The sequence below is a fragment of the Equus przewalskii genome, chromosome X (genome assembly GCF_037783145.1).
Source record: "Equus przewalskii isolate Varuska chromosome X, EquPr2, whole genome shotgun sequence".
Taxonomy (NCBI): Eukaryota; Metazoa; Chordata; class Mammalia; order Perissodactyla; family Equidae; genus Equus; species Equus przewalskii.
Genome location: NC_091863.1, coordinates 14,377,732 through 14,398,951, shown reverse-complemented (window position 1 = coordinate 14,398,951; position 21,220 = coordinate 14,377,732). Strand labels below are relative to the sequence as shown.

General features: G+C 36.6%; 1 protein-coding gene across 21 annotated transcripts in view; it reads right to left on the bottom strand.

The window, feature by feature from the left end:
- The window catches only part of PPEF1 (protein phosphatase with EF-hand domain 1), a 122,710-nt gene that overhangs the window by 53,888 nt on the left and 47,602 nt on the right, over positions 1-21,220 (bottom strand). For all 21 annotated transcript variants that reach the window (XM_070605260.1, XM_070605271.1, XM_070605257.1 and 18 more), the window contains 4 exons: positions 20,449-20,576; positions 17,845-17,905; positions 8,025-8,188; positions 718-832 (listed from right to left, as the gene is read on the bottom strand). In XM_070605260.1, coding sequence (XP_070461361.1) covers positions 718-832; positions 8,025-8,188; positions 17,845-17,905; positions 20,449-20,576 — 468 coding nt within the window. The remainder of the gene's footprint in view (positions 1-717; positions 833-8,024; positions 8,189-17,844; positions 17,906-20,448; positions 20,577-21,220) is intronic.

The following is a 21,220-nucleotide window of genomic DNA, read 5'->3' as shown; positions in this document are numbered from 1 at the left end:
AGTAAAAGAAACACGGGCTAAAAACTGATTTGGAAAATAACAATCACTATTTTGTAACCTAAAGGCTTAATTAGAAGTTAAGGGAATTGCTGTTCCTTCCACGCACTCCATTCTCAGACAGTTGCAACCATGCTGAGCACCAACTGTGTTGAATTTCAATGTGTACCGTTTCTTGAAGCAATATCCTGCCAGGCTGGCCTATATGATAACAAAATCTCAAATCTTGTTATTTAAAAGAACAAGGAACAGATTTCTGGGACATTCCCAGTCTTCTAAAAACTGCAGAGACCAGTTGGAAAAATCTAAAACAGCAGCCAAGGGCAGAGAGGAGTTTAATCTCCACCCTGCCTTGGGCTTTTCTCTTCCCAGTATAATGGCATGCACAGGCCCACCTAGAAAAAGCAACATGGAACAAAGATAATGAGAGCTAGACGGAGGGCAAAGAACACTTATTCCACCCATGGGTGGTTTTCCATATTAAAATGCTGCCTGTCTTTATAAAAAGCTATGAGTTCTTTAATTTCTCACATAATTAATTCCTGCCAGCTGGTATGCAAAACAAAGACAACATGGGGAACAGTATTATCATGATAGATAACTCTATATTAACACTTTTCCCTTAATACAGTCCAATTTACACAGTTTTCAAATTAGGCAAATGATGTAGAACCAAGAGACTCCTAAATATTAATTTGGCAACTCTGCTCTGAAACTTACCACAGATTGTTATCTGTTTGGAGGGAGAAGTTTTTACGTGAGTGAAATTCGGCATTTGCTTCAGGACTTTCTTGGTTTCAAATAGCACTTCTAACACATAATAAGCATGAAGTATCTGCGAAGGCAAAGCAGAGGAAATAGATATGATGAACTAGGAAGAAATGCATGACTGTGTGGAAAGCTATAGAGGTAGAGCATACGACCACATTTCAGGTAGCTGTATTTCAGGATAATCTCTAAATTATTATTAAATAGATTATTCTAGCACAGTGTCTGGCATATAATAAGCCCTCGCTAGAGATTTGTAAATTGAATGAACAAATAAACATTCCTAGGACATTTATACTCTCACGGTCTTAACTGACATCACCTATTCACAGAACATTGCTGATTATTCTTGGCCCTTAGAGCCCAAGAGAAGTGACAGGAAAAACAGGAGACTCCTTTGCCCTAAGGAACCATGCAGACAAATAAATAAATAAATAAATAAATAAACAAATAAATAAATAAATAAAAGATAAGGAGGGAAAGAAGAGAAACTGAGAAAGAGAAGCAGAGAGAGCCTGTGGAAGAGAGGCTGCTTTGCTTTTGGGACAGCCTGCCACCTGGGATGGTAAGTAGGTGTGGTGCTGGGATGGGAGATCTCACAAGGCAGCCAGACAAGCCCCAAGGAACTCCTGAGCCAAGCATCCCAAGTGTGGCTCAATATTTGGTGCACAGACATGAAAGTTTACAGAACAGCAAGCACATTAATATACAGCTCTAAGTATAAAACATATTCCAAACCCAAATAAACCATTTGGATTATCTCCTATTATGACTATTCATCCCGTTGCTCTCCTCCAGTTACGGTGTTGATGATATCATTGTTTTGGACAGATTTACTCCATTTTCTCCCCCGGATTTTTGTTTGTTTGTTTTAAGTCCCGTGTTTTGTTCTCCATTTAATTATAAAATGTTCCAAATACATAATCCAGAAAGCAATATAGCTGATACAAATTTAACATCTGCTAACACCACTTGATGGGTCAGGACTGTTTGTACCTGTGCTGTCCAATATGGCAGCCACTAGCCCCCTGGGGCTGTTGACCACTTGAAATGGGGCTGGTCAAAATTGAGATGTGCTGTAAGCGCAAAATACAGAGCAGATTTCAAAGGTTTAGTATGAAACAAAAGTTAAATCTCTCATTAAAAAGTTTTAACATGATTACATACTAAAATGATAATTTTATATGTTGGATTAAGTAAAACATAGTATTAAAATTAATTTCACCTGTTTCTTTTTACTTTTTTAAGTGACCACTAGAAAATTTTTAACTATGTATGTGGCTCGCATTATATTTCTATTGGACAGCACTGGTTTAGATTATTGAAGGCTGAGAGAGGGGTCATAGCTACATATCATTCAGATACTGCTTTGAGTATGAGATTCAGGACAGATGGAACTCTTTGGAACAATTCTGTCTTGTGGTGTCCTATTAAATTTCCATTTTCATAACTATTAAAATAACAAAATTATTTCCTATCCCAGACCCCAAAAACATATGACTTAAGTTTGGAGAATTTTCATGATTAAATATTTTTTAAAAACACAGGAAACAGAATTTGAAGCAATGTGAGAATTAGGAGGAAAGAGAAGGGCCCCTGGATCTTGATTAGCAGGGAGAGACCCATATTTCCTGTCTGTCCAAGACCTAAGGAACTGCTAAGAATTTTCCCCACAAAAGCATTCTAAATTCATTGTGAACTTTCCTTTAGCCACATTTTAAAGGAACAGGCAAAACACTTTTATATAATGATTTATTTCAATTTGTACATTTAATCAGTTGATTCCCAACAGCGGCTTCAGTATTACCTTAACTTGCCATTGTAGATTTTCTGGTCCATTTGTAGCACTAATCAGGGGAATTGCTGTCTGAAGAGGCAGTTCTGTTTTGTTTTGTTTTGTTTTTCAAAGTTAAATTAACAAATATTTATTGAGAATATATTGCAACAAGAGAAAATTCCTATTTTTAAAATAGTTCTTCTGGGCCCTTTGTCAATTGGCTAAAATCACTTTGGTAATATTAGTACTTGCTTATAATGCTATCTTTCAATAGCATTATAATTGTGTTTACAATTGCAATACTAAATACTCAAAAGAGTTAACTGAGATGTTGGTTTCTCAGATTAAACAGCAACTTAAAATATTCACATTCTTCTAAAGGCATTGAGGGAAGAAAATACTACTTTTAAAGAATATTTCTTTTTTTAAAAGTAGCTAGCTTTTAAATGAGAAATAAATCTCATTTTTTACTTGAAATAAAAATTTAAACAATAAAAAGGAGTATAACATGAAAAGCAATTTCTTCCCCAGACCTCAGTCCCCAACCCTGTCCCCAGAAATAGCCACTGTTTAAAAAGTGTCTTGAGTATCTTTCCAAAAGATATTCTATGCATCTGCAAGCATACAAAAATTAATATAACCACATACGAATATACAAACACATGTATAAATATAGAATCCCTTAAACAAAATTTGGCATATTCATACAAAGGATATTATTCAACTCAAAATAGGAATGAGGTACTGATACATGCCACAACATGGATGAACCTTGAATACATTTATGCCAAGCAGAAGAAGCCAGACACAAAAAGCCACATATTATATGATTCCATTTATATGCAATGTCCAGATTAGGCAAATTCACAGAGACAGGGCTACGGCAAGTGACTGCTTAATTGGTACAGGGTTTTGTTTCGGGGGTGATGAAAATGCTCTGGAATTAGATAGTGGTGATGGTTGCACAACATTTTGAATGTATTAAAAACCACGGAATCATACACTTTAAAATGGTTCAAATGATGAATTTTATGCAAATTTCAGCTCAATTTTTTAAAATAAAAATATATATAATATTTACATATTTATTTTATGTATGAAAGCACATTGTACACTATTGAACCTTTTACTCTTCCCTTAACATAATTTTTTAATTTCTAAAAAGTCAAAATTATCAATCTTTCCCATTATAGCTCCTTGGATTTTTGTTGTATCTTTTATCTCCTTGAATATATTAAGCATATTTATTTTAAACTCTGAGTCTGATAATGCCATTATCCAAATACTCTGTAGGTCTGTTTCGATTGTTTGTTGTTTGCCTCAGTTTTCTTTCATTAATCTTGTATCCTCCTGTGCTTGGTTAATATTTGTATTATGTTCTGGATATTGTATATGAAAACTTGGAGAAATAACTTGAGGCCTATTTTCTCCCAGAGAGGATTTAAATTTTCTTTTGGCAGGTGGCTAGGAGCACTAGCTATCTAGGATGATCTCAATTCAATTTCAGGAATTAGATGATTCAAGGCTTTGCTTCAATCCCTACAGAGTCAAACGACTTCTAGTTCACTCTTACTCCGAGGGTATGCCCTTACGGTTCTAATCTGAGAATGAAGGTTCTGGGGTGATGTCAGAGAAAATAATGGAATAGGTAGCTCTAAGGTCCCATCCCTCCACAGAAACATTGAAAAATCAAGCAAAAAAAACCTGTCGGAATCAACTTTGTTGGAACTCTCGAAAACAGTCAAACTTTATAGCAACCAAGCAAAAGGTGAATCAAGAAAAAGGCAACTTAAAAATGGCTCAGTGCAAGCAGGAAGTAAAGGCTAAGACAGATTTGTAAACAGCCTGGTCAAGCAGTGAAGGAGTGTACCAACACAGAGCCAATCTGCAAACACTAGGTTTCTCTTTTTTTCCTTTTTTTTTTTTTTATGGCTCTTAGTGTTCAAGAAAATCTCTGTCAAAACACTAGCTAAACACATGCTAAAGAAACAGAGACTTCAGAGACCTCACACACAACTAGACCTAACAGACCTCTGCAGAACACTCCACCCAAAAACAGCAGAAAACACATTTTTTTACAAGTGCACATGGAACATTCTTCAGGATAGACCAGATGTTAGGCCACAAAACAAGCCTCAATCAATTTAAAAAGATTGGAATCATGCAAAGTATCTTCTCTGACCACAATGGAATGAAATTAGAAATTAATAACAGAAGGAAAACTGGAAAATTCACAAATATGTGGAAATTAAACAACACACTCTTAAACAATCAATGGGTCAAAGAAGAAATCACAACAGAAATTAGAAAATACTTAGAGATTCACAAAAAGGAAAACATAATATACCAAAACTTATGGGATGCAGCAAAAACAATGCTCAGAAAGAAATTTACACCTGTAAATGCCTACATTAGGAAAGAAGAGAGATCTCAAATGAAAAGCCTAACTTAACACTAAGGAACAGGAAAAAGAAGAGCAAACTAAACTGAAAACCAGCAGAAGGAAGAAAATAAGGATTAGAGTGCAGATAAACGAAATAGAGAATAGAAAAACAATAGAGAGATTCAACAAAATCAAGTTGATTCTTTGAAAAGATCAACAAAATTGACAAACCTTTAGCTAGTCTGACCAAGAAAAAGAGAGAAAATGCAAATAACTATAATCAGGAATGAAAGCGGGAACATTACCTCTGACCTTAAAGAAATAAAAAGAATTATAAGAGAATATTATGAACAATTGCACACCAACAAATTAGATAACTTAAATGAAATGGACAAATTCCTAGAAACACACAAATTACCAAAACTGACTCAAGGAGAAATAGAAAATCTGAACAGATCTAGAATAAGTAGAGATTGAATCAGTAATCAAAAACCTCCAAACAAAGAAAAGTCCAAAACCAGACAGCTTCACTGGTGAACTCTATTAAACATTTAAAGGAGAATTAACACCAATCCTTCTCAAACTCTTCCAAAAAATAGAAGGTAAGGAAAAAATTCCTAATATTCTATGAGACCAGCATCACCCTGATAGCAAAGCCAAATAAAGGCATCACAAGAGGGCTGGCCACTCAGAAAACTAGGAATAGAAGGAAACTTCCCCAACATAATAAAGGGCATTTATGAAAAACCCACAAGTAACATCAAACTCAATGGTGAAAGACTGAAAGCTTTCCCCCTAAGATTAGGAACAAGACAAGCATGCCCACTTTCCCCACTGCTATTTAACATTGCACTGGAAGTTCTAGCCATAGCACTTAGGCAAAAAAAGGAAATAAAAGGCATCTAAATCAGAAAGGAAGAAGTAAAACTGTCTCTATTCACAGATTATATGATCTTGTATATAGAATATCGCAAATAATGCACACATACACATATATACACAAAACTACTGGAGCTAATAAATGAATTCAGCAAAGTTGCAAAGTAAAAGATCAACCCACAAAAATCATTTTTGTTTCTAAACATCAGCAATGAACAACCCAAAAGAGAATTCAAGCAATTCCTTTTACAATAGCAACCAAAAGAATAAAATACCTAGGAATAAATTTAAAGTAGTCAAAGACTTGTATACTAAAAACTACAAAACAATGCTGAAAGAAATTAAATACCTAATAAATGGAAAGACATTCCATGTTCATGGATTGGAAGACTTAATATTGTCAAGATGGCAATACTACACAAAGCGATCTACAGATTCAGTGCAATCCCTACCAAAATCCCAATGGGCTTTTTTGCAGAAATGGAAAAGTCAATCCTCAGATTCATTGCAAGGGACTCCAAATGCCAAAGCAATATTGAAAAAGAACAAAGTCAGAGGATTTGCACTACCTGATTTCAAAACTTACTACAAAGCTACAGTAATCAATACAATGTGGTACTGGCATAAAGATAGACACATACACCAATGAAACAGAATTAGGAGTCTAGGAATAAGTGCATACATCTGTGGCCTATTAATTTTTGACAAGGGTACCCAGAACATTCAATGGCGAAAGAAGAGACTCTTCAACAAAAGGTGCTGGGACAACTGCATATCCACGTGCAACGAATGAAGTTGGATCTCTACCTCATACAGTATACAGAAATTAACTGAAAGTGGCTCATAGACCTAAATGTAAGAGCTAAAAACTATAAAATTCTTAAAAGAAAACATAGGGGTAAATCTCGATGACCTTGGATTTGGCAATGGATTCTTAAATATGACACCAAGGGCACAAGCAACCAAAGAAAAATAATAAATTGGACTTTGTCAAAGTTACAAACTTTTGTGAATCAAAGGACATTATCAAGAAAGTGAAAAGACAACTTAAAGAATGGGAGAAAATATTTGCAAATCATGTATCTGTTAAGGGATTTTTATCCAGAATATATAAATAACTCTTACAACTCAATAATAAAAAGACAAATAGCCTGATTTTAAAACGGGCAAAGGATCCGAATAGATATTCCTCCAAAGAATGTATACAAATGGCCAGTAAACGTGAGAAGATGCTCAACATCTTTAGTTATTAGGGAAATGCAAATCAAAACCACAATGAGATACCACTTCACACACAACTAGGATGGCTATAATAAAAGTAAAATTAAAAAAAATAAAAACAACAGAAAATAACACGTGTTGGCAAAAAAAAAACTGTGGAAAATTGTAACCCTCATGTATTGCTGGTGGGAATGTAAAATGGTGCAGCCACTGTGGAAAACAATTTGGCAGTTCCTCAAAAAGTTAAACACAGAGTTACCATATGAACCAGAAGTCCACTCCTAGGTATATACTCAAGAGAATTAAAAACATATGTTCATACAAAAACTTGCACATGAATGTTCATAGCAGCCTTGTTCATAATAGCTAAAAGGTAGAAAAAAATCCAAATGTCCATCCACTGATGAATGGATAAACAAAATGTGGTATATCCATATAATAGAATATTAGTCATAAAAATAAAAAAGTAATGAAACATACTATGACATGAGTGAACCTTAAAAACATTATGCTAAATGAAAGAAGCCAGACACAAAAGGTCACATATTATATGATCCCATTTGCATGAAATACTCAGAATAGACAAATCCAGAGAGACAGAAAGTAGAATAGTGGTTGCCAGAGGTGGAGGAGGAAGAAATGGTAATGGGTATGGCACCTCTTTTTGGGGTGACGAAAATGTTCTGGAATTAGATATTGGTGATCGCTGTAAAATCTTGTGAACGTACTAAAAACCACTGAACCGTACACTTTAAAATGGTGAATTTTAAGTTTGTGAATTATATCTCAGAACAAGAAAAAGAAAAAGGAAATGCTGTAAGCCTAGAGATAGAAGGTTTCTGTGCACCTGAGGAGACTTCTATTTAAGCTCTCACTTAATGTGAAGCTTTTTCCCAAGCGAATGCATTTCTGCTGTAGTGTTTTCATTCATTCATTCAACCGATAGTCATTGAGCACATGTTATGTACAAGAATCAGAGCAGTATCTGCTTCCACTTGCCTGTTGTTGCTTGAAGGCCTCAATAAGTAAATCAATATCAGTAAAAGTGAGAGGAAATTGCAGTCGAGGACCATTATAGGAGTCTGGGACGTCTACCAACCCCACATAGTCCTGTCTATCCTTGTCGTCCTGGTGGGTATTACCAAAAAGTCGACTGACAAATTCTGGAAAAGGAAAGACAAAAAGGGGAAAAAAATCAACATTCCCATACTTAAATGCAATAAACACCTCTTGAATACCTAGCCCATTATAAGGTACTGTGCTAAATGTTATGAATACCAAGGTTTCCCACTTATAACCATGAGGAGTGATTTGTTCTGAGATCAGTAGGTACATTCAGATGAATCACCATAATCTCTTCCTGGGTGAACATTTCACCAAAACAATGAGTTCATCAGTGGGGAGGGGAGGCAGAAGCACCAGGAAAACCGGTCAATCAAAATATTTTGGTGCTCTGAAGCTCTAACTCTACTCTTGCCCACTCTTATATCTCAGATTTTTACAAATAGGGCTGAAAACATAACAACGCATTGTATTTGGTTCAAACAGCTGCTGCTATTCAGGATCTACAGAAAATTAAACTGCAACATTCAACTTTTTCCCCTTTTAAACACTTCAAATTTTACTTAGCTATAATTGACTTGCTTCTCTCATCACATAAAAACAAATTTTCTGACATGATTTTTTTTCTTCTTGGTAACAAAGCAGATAAAGTTAGACAACGAGCCACAGGCAGAAGTACCAAAGGGCCTCTCTCTCGGAGAGACATTTCTATATAACACGTTGCCTGCATTGCTTATTTCAGGAGGTGCTGAGATCCAGGGGCCCTTGCCTGCTAGATTGCCTATGAAACGGCCCAGGAACAGAAATCTGGCCAAGTCAGGTGGAGAAAGATAAAAGAGGATATGGTCGACTGATTGCAAAAGTGACCCCAATTCTCAATCCCAACCTCTAGCCATGCTCTTTTTAATGTGATTTTGCAGCTACTCTTATCATGAGTTTATTTCCCTAGCCCTTGAAGCTGGGTTGGATTTGTGACTTGTGTTGGCCTAAAGAATGTGGAAGGAGTCCTACGTACCAGTTCCAAGCCAAGGCCTCAAGAGGCCTCATACGTTTCCATGCTTTCTCTTTTGAAACTGTGCCACTGTCATGAAGTCCAGGCTAGCCTACTGAAAGCTCCAAGACCATGTGGAGCAGGGCTGAGTCACCCTAGCCAAGGCTGTCCTAGATCAGTCACCAGCCAGCAGACCTCCAGACACATGAGTGAACTCCAGCTAAGATCCAAAAAACTGCCAAATCAAGCCTACCAAGATTAGTAGAAGTGCTCAGCTAATCTGTAGACTTGTGAGCAAAAAAGCAGTTGAGCTATTGTGGTTGTTTAACACACAGTATTATTGCAGTAACCGATAACTGAGACAGAGGACAATGACATACCTTCAACTCATTAACACTGAAGTGCTACTAAGCTCATTAATCAGAAGTTCTCTGCAAGCAGTTTCTAGCTTTTTGAATATATAGAGTGGACATGTTTGGAAGGTATGATTTTAGCAGATGTAGACAGCATACATTTTTTTTCATGATCCAGTTATGCTGAGAGATTACAGTTAAGAACTAAACTTGAAAAAATTTTCTAGTCATAATATTTGGTAATTTTAAAATGCTTTCTAAATTATTGTGTACCCCAAAATTTTTTTGGTGGTGGTTGATGATGTTTTATAAGAAGTTAAATTTAGGAGTAATAATGTCTGTCTTCAATGTGGTCCAGCAGAGGTTATTTTTCTCATTTGGATTTGATTTGAGATTTGAGAATAACTTAATTATTTCACTTTATGTTTGAAAACTAGAAATGCAGAGCATCTTGGTAAATTTTATCTCAGATTCATTATGTAAGCGGTAAAGCCTAAACACTCTACTTAACTATTTTAATGATCATGCCACTCATTTTTACTTGCTAGTCATTCTTAGAGATACATCCTGCTCCAAAGGAAAACTTTACTCTTCCTAACTCTACACACTGAAATATCAGGCTCCTCTTGTGAAAACAACAACAACAACAACAAAAAGCAAAAATAAAAACAACCCAGCAGTTTCACTATATCATTTTAAAACTGACTTGGGTAATCCCAACTATGTGAGGTATAAACAAGAAATCATTGTCTTTTCCCAATCATTGCCTTTACCCACGCTCTGTCAACTCTCCCTTTCTCATCAGCTAATACATCAAGTCAATTCCATCAGTTCCAGTTATTAAAACTCAGTCTTGTTGTTTAAAAATAAAATAAAAATATTGTTTTTCTTCTTAAAAAAAGAAAAGCTCAATCTGGTCCTTCCTTCCATATAGTTGATGACCCTCATTTCCTCTAAGTTCAGTGATAAATATATGAAAAAGCACCATTTCCCTAAAACAATTCTTAAACCAAAGCTACTCAGTATGAAATATCAGTAAACATCAAATCATAATCCTTCTGCTGGTTTTTAGCCACATAAAAAAGAATAACATAGATTCTCTTCCTAACGTGGGTAGCTAATGTGGGTCATGCACAAAAACAAGCAAAAGCTTTAACATTCCAAATGCAAGTACTGTCCTTGTGGGCTATAACTATTATAACTTGCCGGGGTCCCGCCCCAGCTGAGTCCAGGTTCCTGAGGGATGGACGGCGTCGGCGCAATGAGGGGAAAAAAAAGGGGACGTGAGACTTGGGTTGGTGTTAGCAAGTCCAACTTTACTGTGCACAAGTGTCGTTTATATATTTTTCAGGATTAGTACAGAAACGGTTCTACAAATATTCTCAGAGAGATAAGGAAGTAAAAAAACGAGCACAAGAATATTTATTAGCATTCTATTCTATAGAGGATAAGGTTAATGGTAGTCTTCTCTGCAATTAACTAGTGTTTGTTGTCTCTAAGCTAAAGGAGATAGGTACCTAGGCATCTGTTGTAATTCATGGTAAAGTTAAATCAAAGAGAGAAGGTCCAGGCCTCCGGACAGGACAGCAGTCCGTCTGGTTACATCCTGGTGGAGCCATCCCTGCCTCCCTCAATCATTTACGCCATTAGTGTAGATGGTTAATGGGAACAAAAGGCGACTCCAGGGTATCTTATCCCCAGGGCTATCTGCATTCTCAGGGGGCAGTTAAACATCTTTACTTCCTCGCGCCCTTTAGGGGGTGGAAGCATTCCTTTGTCTTTTAGATTGTAGAGCTAACAGTCCCTTAAGTACACTGCCGGAGACAGTATCACTTTGTTAGTAAAGTAAAGGGCTGAAAAGCTAAGCTAAACTATGTATCTTCAAGAATAAAAAACAGAAATAAGTATAGATATAACCTTGATAGAAAGCATGCATATAATTCAGAAAATATCAGGGGTGTTGGCCAGCCATTCTTCACCGAGGGGCATCCCTGCACCCCTCGGCCCTTCTACTCATCAATTATTTATTATTTATCGCTTTTAGGAGAAAACCTCTATAACATTTTAACAGAAAGCAGAAGGTCAAGAATAATATATAGATACTTCTTGATCATCCAATTAACCAGCAAACTTAGAAGGACGATGCATATATATATATTTAGACAAAGAACTGGAGGGAGAAGGAAACATTAACCAGATGGAGGCCATAAACCTAACTCGACATCTTATCTGGGCAAGATTCCTTTCTGCTTGTCTCAAATGGGACTGTGTGCTCCTCCATTAATTAACTGAAAAATATCTTGAAAGTTACCTGCAGGTGGTCACATTCTCTTACTATATTTAATTTTCCCGGGAGGTAGTGCCTCCCAAGCAGCCACCCAAAGGAGTGAAAACTGGAGGTTAAGAAAGGAAAAGGAATGAAGGGCAATTAGAAGCAGCACAGGTTTCAGAACTATGTGAGGGGCCGGCCGGTTATTCTTCACCAAGGGGCGACCCTGCGCCCCTCGGCGTTAATCGGCTGGACCCTGTCAAACAGCCGATCAAATGATGTAGCCACGGCTCCCAGCAATCACTAATAATAATATTTTAATGAATGTCAACAATATATGAAGATTTGTGCAACATGCAATTAGAATTAATCCTTACCTATTTGATTTACAATTCTGTCAACATGAATCTAAACTAATATAAGACAATCTTGAATTATAACCAAATGATACCTTTACAAGTTGTTCTAAATAAAATACCTCAAAAATATCCCCGACACACAATCTTTTCTTTTATTCAGCACAGACTTAAAAACTGGACAAGGAAATATTTAAAGCCCATAATTTTTTAAAAAAACAATATCTGCCTCTACCGCCCACATGTCACTTGGAAAACAAGCTCCAGATACCGCTGGAAAAAGAAAAGCACCAACTGAACCGCATTTGTAGTTATTTCATTTCTCAATTGTGAATCCGGATTAAAACCATGAGTGTCTGTATAATAAACTCGATAGATGCCAAAATGACATTTCATAAATTTCAACACCTGTTCCCGACTTTTAAAAAACTCAGAAAACTAGGAATGGAAGGATACCTCCTTAACACAATTTTTAAAATTTAAACCAAAAACAATGGTCTTTCCATTAAATTGTTAACAAAACAAGGATGGCTACTCTCACTGTTTCATTTTAACATTGTTCTGCTATCTCCAGCCAACGGAATTGAGGCTGAAATAAGAATAGTAACTATTAGATAGAAGGACATAAAAATAGTTACTTGTGGCCAGTGCAATTAAATATCTACACTCAAGAAAATCAATTGGAAATACTCCCAGAATTAATAGGAGAATTAAAATAATACAGAAGTTAATCACACTGGTTTGAATCACAACTTCACCACTGAAGAGATGAATAACGTTGGGAGGTTACCCTCTAAGCCTCAGTTTTCTTATCCACAAAAAGGATGATAATAATACTAGTCTCACTGGTTTGTCATGAAGACTAAGTGAAATGATATATTTAAAGCACTTAAAGACATGGCACAAGAGGAAGATGGGCACGGATGTTAGCTCAGGGCCAGTCTTCCTCAGCAAAAAGAGGAGGATTAGTGCAGTTAGCTCAGGGCTAATCTTCCTAAAAAAAAAAAAGACATGGCATACATTTAATAAATATCAGTAGTAATAATAATAATAATTTCATTAATGTTATTATTCTATAGTAGCACAATACAAAATAAATAGATATAAATCAAAAGCTTTACTAAATACTACCAATAATCATTGAGGAGATATAATGGGGAAAATATTCTATTCACCATAGCAACAAAAAATATAAAGTACTTGGTCTGATAGGATATTTTGGCTGATCTGGGAAGCAGAAAGAAAAGTCAAAACAACACCTCCACACACTCCATCCCACTCCCCACTTCCACCAGTTTCTGTTTACATCTACTACTATGTATAGCAGCTTTGGCTTTCTACCTGTGGGAAGAGGCTGATGTGAAAAAGCAGACTGGGGAATGGATGTATGGAGTCTCCCCATCGAGTCCTGTGAACTGGTTTTGAGGAATTTCAGTAGTAGGACACGGAGATGAGCTGCTTTCAGGTCACCTCTCACCTTTGGGACACCCAGAATGTTTCAACATATTCTGTCCTCCTAGGAAAAACCATTAATCTGGCCCTGAGATCTGGAAATGTTAAGTGACCTTCTGGTCCCTTTAATATACCCTGCTTAGGGGTCACAGCACTTCTGCCAAACAGGCCGAGGTGGAGGTTGTCTGGAACTTTCCCACCAAAGAGGGCCATCAGAAAGCAACCTACAGTAAGGTACAGCATAGCGACTCTAGTTAACAATACTCTATTGTATATTCGAAAGTTCCTAAGAAAGTATATTTTAAAAGTTCTCACCACAAAAAACAATGTAACCATGTGAGATAATGGATGTGTTAACTAACCTTATTGTAGTGATCATTTAACAATACATACATATATGAAATCATTACGTTGTACACCTTAAACTTACACAATGTTAGATGTCAATTATATTTCAATAAAGCTGGAAAAATATTTTAAAATTGCACTCAACTTACAGCAATAATCTCTAAATCTCTTTTTCTGCTACATACAATAATTAAATCAGTATGGTTCTAGGATTTTATAATTTCTCTCTATAATAGAGAAATGTATAAGAGAATCGAGAGCCCAGAAATATGGCCTATTACACATTTTTAAATAAATATATTAAAAAGAAGGCACTACAAATCATGGTGAAAAACTACATTATCAAATAAATGTGGGAAAAATTCGTTAACTACTTGGAAATTTTCTTTGTAGTCATGTTTTTTAATTGTTCTCAACCACTGGGCATCAAAATTTTTCTTTTACTTTAATATAAAAAATCCAAAATTTATGAAGTGTTAAAAATTTTTAAAGTGAAACCAAAACCAAAATCTAGAAATACAGGCATAGCAATCCACATTTTAAATATTTCAGGGTCTTCTAAGTTTTTAAAAGCAGGATTCACAAAATAAAAGACATTTAGACTTGAAAAGAAAGATACTTTAAATAATTAATGGATAAAAATTTCCTAAGTCTGATGAAAAATATCAACTTAGATATCACAGAAGCTCAGCAAACCCCTCAGAGGATAAATAAAAATGAAACCTCTCAAGGCACATTATGGCTAACGTGCTATTTTCCACTGTTACTCAGATTAGTTTGTTTCTTCCCCACCTCCTTCAGGTGATTATATCATTCATTTGTAATACAGTTAGGTTCACTTGTCACAGTGTATATTCTATTTTGGAATCTCACACACACACATACACTGTCTTCTTGTTTTTAATTAATTATTTTTTTTTGGAACGTGAAACATTATCATGGTTCTAAGAGTCAGAACTAAAAAAACATATACTCAGAGAAGTGTAACTCTCATCTCAGCCCTTCTACTCAATCGCCATTCTCCCATTCTCTCTGTCCTGCTCCCACCCATCCCTCCGTTCCCCGTAGGTAAACAATGTCATTAGCATCTGGTTTCTCCTGTAGGTTTCTCCTGTATTTATTTTTGCACAAATGAGTACGTGTGTGTGTATATATATACACACACTCATATATATACACACACAATCATATCAGGCAAAAACTTCTTAAACAGGACACAGAAAGCACTAACTGTAAAGGAAAAGAATTGGACTACATTACAATTAAGAATGTTTGTTCATTAAAAGACACCATTTAAAGATTGAGAGGATAAATGCCAAAGACTAGGAGAAGATATTTACAATATGTTTATCTAACAAAGATTCATATTCTCACATACAGAATATTTAGAGAACTCTTACAAATTGGTAAGAAAAGGCAGATAACCCAATAGAAAGATGGCAAAAGATCCAAACAGGCACTTCAACAAACGGGATATCCACATGGCCAATAAACATACAAAAAGGTGAGCAACTTCACTGCTCACCAGGGAATGCAAATTAAAGCAGAAATGTGATACCACTACATACCTGCCAGAATGGTTAAAACGAAAAGGATGGACAATTCCAAGTGTTGATGAAGATATGGAACAAATGGAACTCTTGTACACTTGTGACAGTCTAACTTGGTACAACATTTTGTAAAATGGTTTGTCAGTATCTAATAAAGCTGAACACATGCACACCCTATAACCCAAAACTTCCATTCCTGGGTTGTGGTATATCTTTATAATGATGGCCCCCAACGAACCATGCCTCCTTGCATCCACATCCCTTCACAATATAATGCTGCTGCTGCTCCCTGCAAGAGATAGAGCTTTCCTAACCCCTTTGAATCTGTGGCTGGCCTTGTGACTCGCTTTGACCAACAGAATATGGCAGAACTGATTCTGTATGAGTTCAGAGCATAGGCTTTAAGAGGCCTCGCAGCTTCTGCTTTTGCCCTCTTGGGATCCAGCTGCCATGTAAAGAAGTCCAGGATATCCTGCTGGACAGAGAGGCTGCATGAGGAGAAGTGAGGTATCCAAGATAGTAGCCAACAACGAAGTCCCAGACATGGGAGAAAAACCATTTGGACCTCCCTGCCCAGCCTGGCTAGGTTGACTGAGCCCAACTGACACCACATGGAACAAAGACAAGACATGTCACTGAGCCCTGTTCAAATACCTGACCCACAGAATCACAAGCAACAAAATGGCTGTTGTTTTTAAACCACCAAATATTGGGGGTGGTTTGTTATGCAGCAATATATAACTGAAAATGAGTGTATAGCAAAAGAAAAGAATATATATCTTCACCAAAAAAGACATGTACAAAAATGTGCATAGCAGTACCATTTTAATTGCCAAAACTGAAAATAACCTCAATGTCCATAAACAATAGGATGGATAAATTTCGGTATATTCATAAAGTGGAATTATTCAGCAATAAGAATGACCAAATTGCAACAATATGGATAACTCTCACAAACATAATGTTGAGTAAAAGAAGCCACACTCAAAATTGTATGCTTCCATTTATATAGAGAAGTTCAAAAAGAAGCAAAGCTAATCCAGGATATAGAAGTCAGGAAAGTAGTCATGGGGGTGTTGGGTAATGACTGGAGGGGGACAAGAGAAGGGCTTCTGCGCCTTTGATAATGTTTTCTTTCTTGTTCTGGGTGCAGGTTACGGGAGTGTGTTTACTTTGAGAAAATTTATTGAGTCATATACATGTGATTTGTGTACTTTTCTGTAATGTATGTTATACTCTGGGAAAAGTTTACATAATAAGATTAAACCGCTGTCCCCTTGTTTGATAAAAAAAATTTTTAATATTTTTAAATCACCTGAAGAATTTTTTTAAATGCAGATTTTTAAAAATACAGAGCCTGAGTAAATATCTTGGGGCTGGAATCCAGCCATCTGCGGCTATGAATCCCCATAAGTGATTCTGATGCACAGCCTGGATTGAAATATTAGGTTACCAGAAGAAAGAGTGCTGTTTCATTTCATCATTATTATATTTCCCCTCAGAAATATTTTTGCCAAAGAACAAGAAGCACAAACAACTGTCTTCAAATTGCAATTATCTAAAAGAAAGAAAATGGCAAAATACCCACTTCCACCCACTCTCCACTCCTCAGGGTTGGCTATTCCATCATTCAGAAAGCTTCTACAGATCATTAAATGCTTTAATTAGTTTCATGCATATGTACTTAGTTCAAAGCATGCCATTAAAACACCACTCGTTGGCCACTTTGAAGGGTGCTCACCAGATTATTTAAAAGATGCTCTTAGGTGCCATACCTATTTTTAATTAGAGCAAAAAATGGTCGGCCCAAATTTAAAAAAATCAGTTTTTAAGTCTAGCATCTACCTTGAAGATAACAATAGGCAGATCTTACTCTGCAGGAGAAATACATGCCTTATGAATAACTATAATTTTTAAATAATTTTTGAACCACATCTATATTGCCTGTATCTGAAATGATTTATTTAGTCAGACAGACAGACAGACAGATAGCTATGCAGAGAACAGAGACATTACGGGGCCAACTGTGCGTAATCCACCATTTCCCTCCGGATCTGTTTTATGAAACACTCAAGATACTTTGATCTCTCAGCACAAAAGTTTTCTGGATAAAAAATAAGATCCTCTTTACTAAGCTACTATTATACATCAATAGATTGTGGTTCAGAGAAAGTATTCAACAAATTAATGTTGAATTAAATCTAATTCAGTTTTTTGACAGTGAAAAAATTAAATGGTTAATTTAGTCCACACCAATCAGAGAGGAAAAAAGCTAATTGAACTGATTTCACCAGTTGTTTGGTGTCACATAGACAAGACAAGTGGACATTTGTTAAATTTCTTAGTTTTTTCCCATATTCAGAGTCCCTTGATGTCCCTTGATGAGGACAATTCAATATTTAATAACTGTTTTTCAAAAGACTAAACTTTGTACTTACCTGGATCTTTCTCACACACATGTGTGTAGTTTTCAAACATGAAGGAAAAGAAATTGGATAGCTGGACAAAAGAAAAACACATCAATCAATTAATGAACTCCAAACAGCTGCTATGGCAAATACTGTTGGTGCTCCCGCAAGTCCCGTTTGCTCTTCTGGGGCACTCATCTCCCAGCTGCCACACATGCTAACAAGTCCTACTTCTCCCTACCAGCTCCTCCCAAGACTTGCGCTTGGCAGATGGGGGGCACCTTCCCCAGAGTTGCATAGGATATCATATATTCCCCTTCTGGGGGACTGCCCATAGAAAATGACTGACTGAAGCAGGAGTATTACAGGCCAGGCCCCCACCTCCCTTGCCACTGGGTGGGACAAACTCTGACATATTTCACACTTCAGAGCTCCCAATGGGATCAGGCTGAGGTCAAACTTCTTCAGAAACCATATTTTTGCCTAGCTTCTTCCCCTGTCCTATCCTGCTTTCCTCACTCCCTTACAGGTTTTTCCTGAGAACACTCTTCAGGAAATCACTTGTACCAGAATCCCTGTCTCAGACTCTACCTCTAGGAAACCAACCTAAGACAGCTACTAATTTTGTTCATTATGATCTCTTCCTTTTGGTGGTGAGATTAAGAGTTAAGGGATACTCTTAATTGTCAAATATATTTGGGAAATGAAGGAAGGAAGGGAGGAAAGGGGAGAGGGAGGGAGGGAGGGAGGAAGAGAGAGATGGAAATCCACCAGCATTCCAACCATCACCTAGATGCTGCCTCTATGCCTGTTATTTTAATGCTGTTGAGGGGTTTGTCAATTAAGAGTCAATAGAAATCACAATGAAATACCACTTCACAGACAGTAGGATGGCTATAATCAAAAAGACAGATAATCACAAGTATTGACAAGATGTGGCAAAAATGGAGCCCTCAGACACTGCTGGTGGGAATGGAACATGGTGCAGCTGCTTTGGAAAACAGTTTAGCAGTTATTCAAAAAGTTAAACACATGTTATAAACCAATGTTACCGTAATAAAAAATTTTTTTGAAAGTTAAACATAGAGTTACCAGATGACCCAGCAATTCCATTCCTAGGTATACACCTAAGAGAATTGAAAACACATGTTCACACAAAAATTTGCACACAAATATTCACAGCATCATTATTCATAATAGCCAAAAAAAGTAGAAACAATCCAGATGATCTATCCACTGAGGAATGGATAAATACAATGGGCTATATCCATACAATGGAGTATTATTCAGCAATAAAAAGGAATGAAGTACCGATACATGCCACAACGTGGATGATCCTTGAAAACATTATGCTAAGTGAAAAAAGCTAGTCACAAAGGATCATACATTGTGTGATTCCATTTATATGAAATGACCAGAAAAGGCAAATCCATAAAGAGGGAAAACAGACCAGTGGTCGCCAGGGGCTGGGTGGAGGGGGAAATGAGGAGTGACTGCTAATGAGTATAGAGTTTTTGAGGGGGGGTGATGAAAATGTTCTAAAATTTATTGTGGTGATAGTTGCACAACTTTGTGAATATACTAAAGGCCACTGAATTTTACACTTTCAGTGAGTGAATTGTCTCTCAATAAACCTGTTATAAAAAAAGAGTCAACATTAAAGAATGTACTGATACTGGAATGTTTGTGTATAAAGCATATCAATTTGAGAGCTCACCCTACCTTTATATTCATCACCACACTCCACAGGGTTTAAAAGGACAGCCAACACTGTGGGCTCCTAATCAGGGCACAGGGAGTCTCTGACTGAATCATAGTATATCATTTTATAGATGCCAAGAATAAATCCAGCAATTTCTTTAATTCTTTTTGAAATTTTATTAATTGTTTTTTAAAGATCATTATGTGATAAATTTATAGACAAATATAGGATTGTTGAAAACTACAAACGATATAGAATGAAAATGGGAAGTCGTCTCCCACCCACCCCAACCCACCAAAACCACTCCTGTCTCTAGAAAGAATCACCGTAAACACTTTACTGTGCTTCTTTTTCCAGACTTTTGCTGTGTGTTCAATTTTCTTTCACACATATGGGCTAAAACTCTACATATTGTTCTACAACTTGATTTCTTTCATTAATAATTAAATTGAAGATCTTTCAAAGATCTCCTTATAGTTAAAAAGTACGTTTTTTCAATTAACAAGCATTAAAGCTTGTTTTTGCAAGCTTTAAGAAGGCCTTCCTCACCCATCTATATTTTCTTCTAGAACGTTCACAGGTTTGTTCCCAGGAAATTCTTCCAGTTTTTAACTCCTTAAAGTAATTTTTCCTTCATAAAGTAACAACTTTACTTCCTATTGAGGCATGCACCCAAAAATAAAATAAGACCATTTATTAGTTAACTAGGCATCTGGCAGCCCTCTTAAAAATGTGAACTTCAGAATTGAAAAACACCATCCAAACCATTCTCTCTCTCAACAGCTAGTTTCAAGACAATGTCACTATGTCCTCTGCTAAACCCTTTCACCAAGGTTCCTCAGCTTAAAAAGGACCCAAATTGTCATTCTTTCAACAGCAAGGGGTGAAGAGAAGCCTTTTAACAAAAGAAGAGACAAGCTTGCAAAACAGACCTGCAATTGGCCTTGTTCATCGGCATATTCGATGGACTGGAAGATGGTGAGGGCATAGCGTTGTCTGGCCTTCAGTCGAGCGCTGTAACCTCGGTACCAGTTCTGGATGATCAAAGCGGCTCTCAGCGCTGCAGACCCACAGGATACGAAAGTCAGAGAAAAATAGTTACTATGCAGCTTGGGGCGGGGAGCAGGGGGAGAGGAGCAGGTGCTTCAGAAAAAAGCAGTCCACCTGGACTCCTGGGTTCTAAGAAGAGAAAAACTACAAACAATAAGCTTTATCTTTATGTTTTTGTAAAATGTCCTCAAGTTTCAAATACTCAGAGAATAATGTTGGTATCCATTAAGCATAGAATTTTTGGAGCAAGACTGCCTGCATTTGAATCCCAGTTCTGCTAATTACGGTCTGTGTGAGTTTGGGTAAGTTATTAAAACTCTCAAAGCCTCAGTTTCCTCCTCTGTAAAATAGGGATAATAATAGCACATACTTCTGGCACTACCCAGGCATATGAAGTCTATGTATGCCCTATGAAGTAGCAATTCCAGTCTTCACTAAATACCCTAAAGCAATCCTCACACAGTCTGTAAAGGACACACACGGGGTACAACGTTTCCTTGTTTGTGGCAGTAGGGAGTTTGACACCAATGCAGGCTGGCTGCCCATTGCTAGGAAGGAGAATGTGTAACAGTGGTGTGTGTATACTATGGAATATTATGCCACAACTGGAAGCAATAGATTAAATAAACCCATAGTAATGTGGATGGATCTTAA